Raw genomic sequence first — 12,127 nt, forward strand, 5'->3', positions numbered from 1 at the left:
TTCCTATGGGCTGTGCCAGCTCTTCCCAAATCTTCCAGTCCGTCAGTGATGCGCTCGTCTGGATCGCGCAGAACAAATTCGGGGCGGGTCCCATTGTTTCTGTTTTGGACGACTTCCTCTTCATCGGCGAGTCGCGCGCAGCGTGTCAGCGCTCGCTCGGCGGCTTTCAGGCCATGTGCCGTGACTTGGCGATCCCGCTGCGTCGCGACAAGACCGTGGCGCCGTGCCGGTCCCTCACCTTCCTCGGGGTGGTATTGGACCTTGAGCGCGGCGAGCTGCGGCTGCCAGCTGACAAGCTGGCACGTGCCAGGGCAGGCCTCACGAGCCTGCTGGCCCGCCGGAAAGCGCCCCTCCGCATGGTCCGTGAATGCACGGGGCTCCTCAGCTTTGCGTGCACCGCAGTGCCACTCGGTCGCCCGTTCCTACGGCGCATGTTCGACTTGTGTCGCGGCGTGTCGCGCCCTCACCACCGCGTCACGATCACCCGGGCGGCCAGACAGGATATGCGCGCCTGGCTGCTGTTTCTAGACCGTTTCCCAGGCCGCGCGATTCTCGCTCACCGGCGCTGGTTGTTGGAGCCGGGTCTTATCCTGGAGACGGACGCCTCCAGCTCGGTCGGGCTCGGTGCCATCTGCGGCGAGGACTGGCTCCTGGGGCCGTGGCCCGCGTCCCTCCGCGAGGCCCCTATCAGCGTTTTGGAACTAGTGGCTGTCGCTGTAGCCGTGCACGTGTGGCGAGATCGGTTCGCGCATCGCTGCGTCCTTGTGCGCTCAGATAACTCCGCTGTGGTGGCCTGTATAACCTCTCAGTCATCTCGCTCGCCTGCCCTAATGCCATGGCTCCGATTCCTTTTTCTCACCACCGTCTCTCATAACATTCTCGTGCGTGCCGTGCACACACCCGGCATCGCCAATGCAGCAGCTGACGCCCTGTCCCGCGGTCTTGTGCAGGTCTTCAAGGAGCTCCGCCCGTCCGCAGCAGCCACGCCGACGTCCTGGGACTGGCCGGCCTGCGGCACGCTCTCACCGTTCACCAGCTAGCTGGTGCCGCGCTAGCTCCTGCCACCATTCGCTCTTATCGAGCAGTGTGGGGCCAAATCCGCGTTTTCCTCACTCTGCCGCCCACTGCTGCCCTGTTTCCCATCTCAGTGGCCGACACTGCTGATTTCCTGGCCTCTCGACACGAGCAGGGCTGTTCCGCTTCCACCCTCGCCGCCGAGGCGTCTGCCATCTCCTACGGCCACAAGCTAGCCGGCGCGCCGGATCCCACGGCGGACTTCCGGGTGCGACAGCTGTTAGCGGGATCCCGCCGGCTACGGCCGAGTGCGGACAACCGCCTCGCCGTCTCCCTGACCGAGCTCGGCGAGCTCTGCGCCGCACTCCATTTCCTAGGCCTCTCCCCGGTAGACCGTGCTGCATTCCGTGCCATCTTTACATTGGCTTTCTTTGCTATGCTTCGCCCGGGCGAGGTCGTGCGCGGCCGAGACCTGACCCACACAGTCCGACTCAGCCACGTGAGTCTCGTCGGCCCCCAGCTTTCTCTCACCATTCCATCCTCAAAAACGTCGGCCTCCCCGTTCACCACCACGCTTCGAGCCCGGCCTGATCTTGCCACGTGTCCGGTCGCCGCTGTCCGCGACTACCTCGCGGTCCGCGGCACGGGCCTTCCTGATGACGCACTGTTTATCGGCGGCCATCGCCGCCCTCTGACATCGCGCGATCTCACTCGCGTACTTCGCATGGCGGGCCGTCGAGCTGGTCTCAACCCAGCCCGCCTCTCCGGGCACTGCCTTCGCATCAGCGGCGCCTCCCACGGCGCCGCAGTCGGACTAACGGAGCCTCAACTCTGCCACGCCGGCCGCTGGTCGTCCCAGGCCGTGCGGCGATACGTACGGCGGCCGGTCTCCCTCCTTCAGGCATCCTAAGCGGCGGGTCCCGTCCAAAGAGGGTTAACGTTGCCGGCCTTCCACCGCTACCGCTCCCAAACCCGAGCCACAGCTGCCCGTTCTAGGTCTGGGTGCACGGGCCGCGCCCTAGCAGGCGTAGCGGCAGTCCCGACGCTGCCTGTTCAGGCCCGGGCTCCCAAACCGCCGCCCTCGCAGGCGGAGCGGCGGCGTCCTTGGCCACCTGCCTGTTTTCGGTCCGGGATCCCGGACCGCCGCCTTCACGGGCGAGCGGCAGTCTTGTCAGCTGCCTGTTTTAGGTCCGGGCCCCCGGACCCCCGCCTCACGGGCGGAGCGGTAGTCTGTCAGCTGCCTGTTTCAGGTCCGGGCTCTGGGACCGCCGCCCTCGCCGGCGGAGCGGCAGTCCCAACTCCCGACGGCTGCGCGCCACAGTGATGTATCTGTATATATGTAACGTCGGGCTCGCGTGTTCATTGTTGGTTTAGCTCGCCCGCACAGCCATAACCCAGATGCAACTGCAGTTTCTACGCCACAGCCGCACCGCCGACGGTGCCATGTTTGTGCGTCGCGTGAGGTGAATTACGCCGTGCGCGGCATGTCATGTCCTCTGCCGTCGCGTTATCGCCACGTCTGTTAATCCAGAGGCATCCATCGTTTTCCATTAGCTTTCTGCCGCCCTGGCAATTTTGTTCATAGCGAATGCCTCTCCGTTCCGCGCGGGTGCAGATGGGGTGTTGGGCGTAATCTGCACCCAAAGTGCATGACGGGTGTACAAACGTACGAATACACAGACCCATATTCATCAGTCATGCATTTGCAAGCGCAGCGGAACGGAGAAATGCATTTGACGAGCGACACCTACGGGGTCGTGCGGCAAAAACTTTCTCTGTCCGCGGGCGCCACTGCAGCGACACCTGCCGTGTGGCTCCAACACTATTGGCTCAGTCTGTGCGCCCACGCCGTGCCGCGAACACTGATCCTACACATTGTTCAGCGTTCTTGTCTTTCCGATTGTCCACCGCCACCCCGCCGCCGCCTGTGGTACTGTGTTTCCATGCATTGCTGGCTGTGTAAGCGTAATCTGCACCCAAAGTGCATGACGGGTGTACAAACGTACGAATACACAGACCCATATTCATCAGTCATGCATTTGCAAGCGCAGCGGAACGGAGAAATGAGAATAGTGTGTCATGAATTTTTGTGCATGCTTCTGGATCATCTGTAATTACATCAAAGGCTCGGCTCAAGAGTGTCCTGCCGACCAGCTTATGCCCAACCCTTTCTGTCCGCAGAACGTCGCCTGCGACTCCCGCACGCCGTTTGCCCCGGCCGTCCGTACTGGTCTTCGCGCTGCGAGCCGCGCTGGAGTTCGCGGCGGCGTCGTGGAGCTCCCATCGGGACGGCGTGTGATGCTCGCGTCGAGCTTATAAGCCGTGAGCTTCGATTGGCGGCTCACGCGGTCACCAGCTGTATGTACAGCCTCGGCCCCGACGACCCCGCTAATGGCCGAGACCGGCATACCCCCGGCATGGGTCCGCTGTCCGGCGCAGCGCTGGCCGCCCGCATGCTATGCTACTTTTGGCTGTATCGCTGCCCAGCGGGAGCGCGCTCCACGCTGCGGAAGAGGTACACGTTGCGACCCGACTGAGGACTGCAACCGGATGGTGACACGTCGGCCTCTGCGCCCTGGCCGGGGCAGGCGTGACCGACGTCACAGTGGAGGAACGCCCAAACAAGACCAGCCCACCGTCGGAGCAGCATGGAAATATCATGTTCTGCCTGGACGTCGGACCCGGCGGCGGCGCAGTGCACCTGCACACGTGCGGAGAGGGGCGCTGGAGGCTACTCTGGAGCTTCTGCCATTCCGCGGCGCGACTGCTGGCAAAACGGCGGCGATTGAGGCGGTTGGGAACAGCTGCAGCAATGGTGATGGCGGTGATGGCGACATGGCGGTTTGGGACTTCATCTCAGCGCGGCCGCCGCCCAGGCGCCGCTGCGCCCGGCTGCTCAGCCACCTACCGGATGGCGGGGTGGCCCTTACGGCCCTCACGCCCGTTCGGTCTGCGGCCACGTTGTGGGGTGGCGGTCGCGGGGTTAGCGGCGTTGGACTTCGTCCTTTATCCAGACTGCACCGCACCATCTGAACGGATGGATCTGCCAAGAAAGATGACATCCAAGGCGGCTATGAGGCGATCACAAAGCTTCACCAAGAGCTTCTCCTTCATGGGGCCGGCCGGCCGTTAAGTCGCAACACCGGCTGCCGAGTGCCAACAGCTGCGTGCGCTGGCGCCGACGCGTTGTGGGCCGCGCTGCTGACGCCCAAGCTGCGATATCAACCATCTATGAATAAGTGGCAGCGGTGGCGGCTTGTCAGTTGTTAACGTGCCTTAACAGACGTTGCGAATAGCCCGCGTTGGAATCGCATGGTTGGGAACACAACGCAAGTAAAAATGGGCTTCCTTGATGAACCTACTTTTTAAGCATTGTAGCCTTTGTAATTTTGGATGTTTTGCTGTAGATATTATTTTCTACATATATACTATATAGGCACTTACGTGCTTTAAATCGCGCAATGCAATTGAACCATGGTAAAGACAATGATAAATGAACTGAGAGCTGACATGCCCCATGCTTTGTGTGTGTATGTGTGTGTGTGTGTGTGTTTTTTTTGCGAGTCGATAAAAGTGGTTTTGGACACTGGATGAGTTTTTAGGGGTGTGGTGAGGGGGGATGTAATTCCACAGACCTTCTGTCAGATTCACTAATGCAGTAGGTCTGTGCGGTGTTTAGTTATCGGAGCATTCTTTGAAAGTCGTGAATAGGGCCACCGAGTACCTAAAGCCGTGATATTCCCCCACAAAAACTTCTTTTAAATAACCGGGGATAGGTACATGAGCAGAGTAAATGCTATTACGAACGCCTATCACAATGCTGAGCGAATAGGAAAATCCATAGATGGAGAATTGTGCCGCGTTACGGGTGCTCGGGCGCAGCCAATCCACCGTTACCCCAGCGGTGACCTTGACCCGCATCGTCTGTCTCGGCTCCAAAGCCAAACCGGCGTGGAATTGGGAGCGTTCGAGTACTCATGGTCCAGCGCAATTCTCCACCTAAATCCATTCCTGATACACATTTGCTTGCTCATAGTCATGTAACCCCGGTAAATTCACCCAACTTTCATATTGGTCACTCCATAGACAGATGGCCACAGAGATCAACTTAAAAGGCCATTGTTGCATTCATTTAGTGGAGATCATTAAAGAGCCGTGACAGGCCACAAGTCGCGTGACATCATACGTGTAACGACCAATGACGTCGGCCTGCAAAACCCAATGGAAGCGGCTAGCAGCGTGCAATAAAACAGGGCGCTGCTTTCTAAATGTCTGTCGTGCGCCATAAATGAATATATTCTTTGTAGCCTGGCAACTCAGTATCTTTTTTTAACTATTGTACTAGTATTTAATAATTTCATAATTTTATAATTGTGCTTACGCTTTATGTTGATATTAGTGATAATCCTTAGATAAAGTAAATCGATGTGATATTTAATAGAAAAATAGCAAACTAACGCACCATTCATTCGAAAGCTGGGGAACCTACTAAAAAGAACTACTAAAATTCCTGAGGAACTAAAGGATTAAATGGGGATTAAATAGATGCCTGCCATTCCGTCGTGAAAACGGCCACTGTGTATTACCCTGAGGAGATGATCGTCTGCAATAGCAGGAAGAGCTGATGCAAGTACTTTGAAATCCACTATCAAGTCGGTGCTATTGTTGTAATGATCAATGTGAGGTGAGATATTTTGTGCAAGGGCTGAGTGTAATGCCCAGGAGATGACCTCCATTCGCCCCCTGACCGGTCAGGGTTATAAAATTTGAGTGGATGGCGGTCCGTTTGGGGTTCAGATGTCAATTGTATTTTGTTACTGTCAAACAATACATGTTATGCTGGCAGCGAATGTGTGTAACGTCGGTTTTCGAAACAGAAGTTAGAACTGTAACGGCAGAGTGCTTGCTGGTCTCATCGTAAGTATTGTAAGTGTTGTAAGCAAAAGCATTGTCAATATTGTAAGTATTGTGAGCATTGATGTATGGTAGATATCACCTCACATGATCTCGGCTCAGATAACCCTCCCCGGTGTCCCTGTCAGTAAATGGCACCTGGATCATTACAGATAAGATAATTTGTCATAATTCTTAAAGAATTGGGTGGTTTTGACTCGTTTACTCGAGGTGCAGGTCGCATTTCAATACTTTTCCATAGGCTTGCAATGTAAAGGTCACGACTCTGACCTAACCTCAGGTCACAGATCAAATATTCTGAGATATACAAACGACACATACTGCAGGTACTGTTTTGAAGACTTGATGAGAGGAAATAACTTCGTGAAAAACTCAAGCTCTGACGTGTTTGCAAACTTTTCTGAGGTGGGGTCAACAAACCCGCTCTGGTTACCTGACCTGACCTGACCCGGCATTTTTTTTTTTTTTTGCTGAGATGTGCGCAATGAGCATTTAGGAAAAGTCACCAAATATGAGCTGAATGTCTCGCGGCGTTTGGCAATTGTACAAGAAAATCCTGAAAGGCCTCCCCGTCCGAAATAGGGTTAATGTGTATATGAAATTATGAAGAGTTGCAGATGCCAAACATACCCAGATCTAAGACTGCAGTTCCCAGTGCCGCTGCAACGTTTTTAAAACAAACATACATAGGACATACAAACATGTTTATTTGCATCTGTTTTGGATAATAGCAACTCATGGCGCCATCACCCGCGATAACTGTTAGGATTTGAGATATATTTTTATTTAGGCCATTAGTTTGGCTGTAATGTTTATTAATATTAGTTGGGCGGAGTTTGGTAGTTTTTTATTTAACTTGTGGTATGTTGTGCTGATTGCGGGTTGTTCAAACCTTTCAAATGTAAGGACCTTATTGAACTCAACCCTACCCCTACACTACCCTACATACGACTGGACGCTTTCCAAGCCCACAAGCATCACGACGCCGAGATGGAATGTAGCCGGGAAATCACCCTCGCCATCTGCTCTAGAGCTAATCGTGTGGGGCGGCGTGTGGGGCGCCGCTTAGCCTATGGGGGTGCACTTCTAGTGGATGGGGGACGGGGGTGTACCTGCACCCCTTTCATATGGGAAGTTACTTCCCTGATTACAGCTCCCCGTATTGCATCTAATCAGGGAACGGCCAGCAAACGAAGGAACTATTTCTGGATGACAGGCGAATAACCGCTCACGCAAGGAGCGGAGCTCCGCCCCGTCCAAAGTGGCCAACAAAGCAGAGACAGAGGCAGCATCACATCTTCCATCAAAGAACTGGTTTCTGGCTTGGAAGATGAGCTCCATCTTTGCATCCGAGTCGGTGCTGTCAGGAATCAGCTGGTCTAATGGAGTGAGAGTAGTGAGACGACTAGCTATTGTATCAGAGCTGCCTGGTCTTCGTAGCATTTGCACCGATTCTTCTCGATCGGACTCTGAATTCTGTCCCTCCTGCGTATTACTTGAGGCATTGCTATGTAGCTAAGTCTTTGGCAGAGTTTCATTATCCATGCTTTGCAAACAGTGCCATAACAACACAGTTAATTAATCACCAAGCTTCTTTGCAAGTTCCAATACAGTTGAATCGCACGCGATTTGAGTGCAAAAATCAAGAAAAGTGCCAACTTGTTCCCGTAAAATATTTTGAATATTGACCTAAAAAAATGAGTAATTTCCAGATAAAATAACAGCGAAATCAGTTTTCGCTTGCCAATAAAACTCACAGATATTGAAGCTCCATTATTAAAGGAAGATTTTAGTATATGCCATTCTTGATAAAACTTCTTAGCCACGCAATACCAGCGCAAAATAAAGAGACACTGAAAACACGACCAATCACTCCGATTTACCCAAGGATTTACCATAGGAAAATACATAGGAAATGTATGTCTCAACTGCGCCAAATATACAGACAGTTATATACCTACATGTGACGTCATGATTAGCCCGACCAATCAGAAGCAAGTTGTTTTCAGCCACAAATAATGGGGTTGGGAACTCGATTTTTTAAGAATGCATGAGAATGATCAAACTATTTTCACAGAATTTATGGTGCATACCATTGCCTCATAAAATCAATATCCTGAGAGAAATGGGGGAAGAAAGATAGGAAACTTGTTTTGAAAAGTTCTTGAAAAAAGATGCTCTTGATGCTGTTACGTCACATGTCACCTTCTGCGGTTGACAAATAATGGCGCATCTGGCGCACCACAGATTACATGTTATATCAATGGGTGAAAGATGTTGTTTGTTTCACTCTGCCATTCGCGCTGTTTTTAACTTTAAATTAAGCTAAAACATTTACGGATGAAATGTTCAGTGTCAAAAATTGATGTGTCTGCCGTGTACTATATTCCCACTTAGCATTGAGCGCGTGATAAACATTTTATGTACCTCGAATTTTCAAATGATAAAGATGATGAATCGGAGGATGCTGAAAAGCAAAAGCTCATTCCAATATTTGGACTACTTTACGATTAAAATGTTTACATTCCTGTCATCTTATTGATCATTTATTTGTTCTTTTTTATGAAAATAACTTAAGGCGTTGAGAACCGAGGTAATTTCTATATCTACCGTGCCTTAACTTACCAGCAACAGCAATCTATCTACGCCCTACGGTGGCAAGGGAGACTGTGAAAGAAGCGTAAGATGGATTCTAAACAATTCTTTTGTGATATACTGAAGGGCAAAGTGCAGAGAAGAGCGTACAAGTCCTGTTTTGTGCCAGGCTGTTGCAGTAGCACTTATGAAACTCCGAAAACGATCTTCGTTCATGTCCCGAACAACATTACCCTGAGGAGATGATCGTCTGCAATAGCAGGAAGAGCTGATGCAAGTAGGGTAGACCGGGGCAAGTCGCCCCGCCGAGGTAAAACGCCTCACCGATGTTTCTCGGAACTGGCAGAGTTCTGGGGAAACATCATCTCTTCTATAAAACGTGCACTATATGATCATTATATGAGCAGACTGGGAAGAAATTGTGATTACTCTTTCGGGAGATATAGCCAAAAATGTGTTTTTTGAGTGATTTTTATGTTTTGTTGTCAGATTATGTATCATGGCGTTCTTTTATGGTCCACATCAGGTTAACGACTTTTATATGTTTTGAACAACTATTGTCTAACGCTTATCATGCCGGGTTGGTTCGTGTTAAATTATGTCTTGCTGGAGTGCAAGGCGTTGTTCTCTGACCGAACTACGTGATGGGGTAAAACGCCCCAGTAGGTCGCGGGGCAAAAAGCCCCTGGGGCGTTTTACCTCATGTGTTGTTCGGGCTACCCACTTTCTAATGTTCGATAGCTGGCGAACAGTACGTTTCTATGCCTTTATGTGTATTTTTCTCAGCAACTGGATGGCAAAGGAAGTATTTTGTTAACATTTGCATTGCAATAATTTATTATTTGGTCTTATGAGGTAGGTGAAAAACCTGCTCATACAATAGTGTCATAGCTGAACACCTGACAGGATGGAATGTGCTAACTTCAGTGCCGTGCCTCCAGAGGTCTAACGAACCTCTCACATAAGATTTAGCCAACTACCATGTTAAATCTTTAATCTAAAGTATGGGGCTACTTGCCCCAGGCCGTGGGGCGTTTTGCCCTGGGGTTGGGGCAAAATGCCCCATTTGCAGTTGCTTCACAAATCACTTCCTAGCTTGGAGGCCGATCATAAGTGAATGAGTTTGAGGGGTGCAATTTAAAGTCAAATGTCCAAAGAACGCATTGAGTACAAATTTGGCCTTCCAGGTGATGTGGGACAAAATTTATGTAGCAAAATAAATTATCTGGGGCGTCTTGCCCCAGGCTACCCTACTTTGAAATCCACCATCAAGTCGGTGCTATTGTTGTAATGATCACTGTGAGGTGAGATATTTTGTGTAAGGGCTGAGTGTAATGCCCAGGAGATGACCTCCATTCGCCCCCTGACCGGTCAGGGTTATAAAATTTGAGTGGATGGCGGTCCGTTTGGGGTTCAGATGTCAATTGTATTTTGTTACTGTCAAACAATACATGTTATGCTGGCAGCGAATGTGTGTAACGTCGGTTTTCGAAACAGAAGTTAGAACTGTAACGGCAGAGTGCTTGCTGGTCTCATCGTAAGTATTGTAAGTGTTGTAAGCAAAAGCATTGTCAATATTTTAAGTATTGTGAGCATTGATGTATGGTAGATATCACCTCACATGATCTCGGCTCAGATAACCCTCGTCCCTGTCAGTAAATGGCACCTGGATCATTACAGATAAGATAATTTGTCATAATTCTTAAAGAATTGGGTGGTTTTGACTCGTTTACTCGAGGTACAGGTCGCATTTCAATACTTTTCCATAGGTTTGCAATGTAAAGGTCACTACTCTGTCCTAATCTCAGGTCACACTCACAGATCAAAAATTCTGAGATATACGAACGACACATACTGCAGGTACTGTTTTGAAGACTTGATGAGAGGAAATAACTTCGTGAAAAACTCAAGCTCTGACGTGTTTGCAAACTTTTCTGAGGTGGGGTCAACAAACCCGCTCTGGTTACCTGACCTGACCTGACCCGGCATTTTTTTTTTCGCTGAGATGTGCGCAATGAGCATTTAGGAAAAGTCACCAAACGTGAGCTGAATGTCTCGCGGCGTTTGGCAATTGTACAAGAAAATCCTGAAAGGCCTCCCCGTCCGAAATAGGGTTAATGTGTATATGAAGAGTTGCAGATGCCAAACATACCCAGATCTAAGACTGCAGTTCCCAGCGCCGCTGCAACGTTTTTAAAACAAACATACATAGGACATACAAACATGTTTATTTGCATCTGTTTTGGATAATAGCCACTCATGGCGCCATCACCCGCGATAACTGTTAGGACTTGAGATATATTTTTATTTAGGCCATTAGTTTGGCTGTAATGTTTATTAATATTGGTTGGGCGGAGTTTGGTAGTTTTTTATTTAACTTGTGGTATGTTGTGCTGATTGCGGGTTGTTCAAACCTTTCAAATGTAAGGACCTTATTGAACTCAACCCTACCCCTACACTACCCTACATACGACTGGACGCTTTCCAAGCCCACAAGCATGACGACGCCGAGATGGAATGTAGCCGGGAAATCACCCTCGCCATCTGTTCTAGAGCTAATCGTGTGGGGCGGAGTGTGGGGCGCCGCTTAGCCTATGGGGGTGCACTTCTAGTGGATGGGGACGGGGGTGCACCTGCACCCCTTTCATATGGAAAGTTACTTCCCTGATTACAGCTCCCCGTATTGCACCTAATCAGGGAACGGCCAGCAAACGGAGGAACTATTTCTGGATGACAGGCGAATAACCGCTCACGCAAGGAGCGGAGCTCCGCCCCGTCCAAACTGGCCAACAAAGCAGAGACAGAGGCAGCATCACATCTTCCATCAAAGAACTGGTTTCTGGCTTGGAAGATGAGATCCATCTTTGCATCCGAGTCGGTGCTGTCAGGAATCAGCTGGTCTAATGGAGTGAGAGTAGTGAGACGACTAGCTATTGTATCAGAGCTGCCTGGTCTTCGTAGCATTTGCACCGATTCTTCTCGATCAGACTCTGAATTCTGTCCCTCCTGCGTATTACTTGAGGCATTGCTATGTAGCTAAGTCTTTGGCAGAGTTTCATTATCCATGCTTTGCAAACAGTGCCATAACAACACAGTTAATTAATCACCAAGCTGTTTTGCAAGTTCCAATACAGTTGAATCGCACGCGATTTGAGTGCAAAAATCAAGAAAAGTGCCAACTTGTTCCCGTACAAGGCCCTATATAGAAGGTATGCTCATTAGGCCAAAGCAGCGATTTCCGTGACGTCACAGGTACGAAGCGTCGGACGGCTGTAATGCAATTCTATGGAAAATGACCCAACTTTAGGGCTCTCCCACATAGCTGCCAGACTCGACACTAAGGTAAAAATCATATCATATTAAAGCTCAAATCAAGACAAATAAGAAACCTATCTGACGTTTTTACGTATTACTAACGGCTTAGACACTATTCAAGTATATTCAGAGCTCTGCATTAACTCACTTTTTTCTGCCGTCAATGCCACTACAAATGCCTATAGTCGGCGCACGTGCGCTTGTCGAGCGGGGACCACCAGTCGGGCGATTCGGAGCTGCCGCCCAATCAGAACGCCGCAATGCCGTGACGTCATTGGTCGCACACGAC

At 50.6% G+C, this 12,127-nt stretch overlaps 1 protein-coding gene across 1 annotated transcript; it reads left to right on the plus strand.

Moving 5' to 3' along the window:
* The first annotated feature begins 5 nt into the window (after window positions 1-5).
* On the plus strand, window positions 6-1,040 carry LOC122393528. The gene is made up of 2 exons (XM_043389684.1): window positions 6-711; window positions 757-1,040. The coding sequence occupies exons 1-2, from the start codon at window positions 6-8 to the stop codon at window positions 1,038-1,040; spliced, it is 990 nt and encodes a 329-aa protein (XP_043245619.1).
* The last annotated feature ends 11,087 nt before the right edge of the window (window positions 1,041-12,127 follow it).

This window comes from Amphibalanus amphitrite, unplaced genomic scaffold (genome assembly GCF_019059575.1).
Source record: "Amphibalanus amphitrite isolate SeventyFive unplaced genomic scaffold, NRLGWU_Aamphi_draft 000539F_arrow, whole genome shotgun sequence".
NCBI classification, from domain to species: domain Eukaryota; kingdom Metazoa; phylum Arthropoda; class Thecostraca; order Balanomorpha; family Balanidae; genus Amphibalanus; species Amphibalanus amphitrite.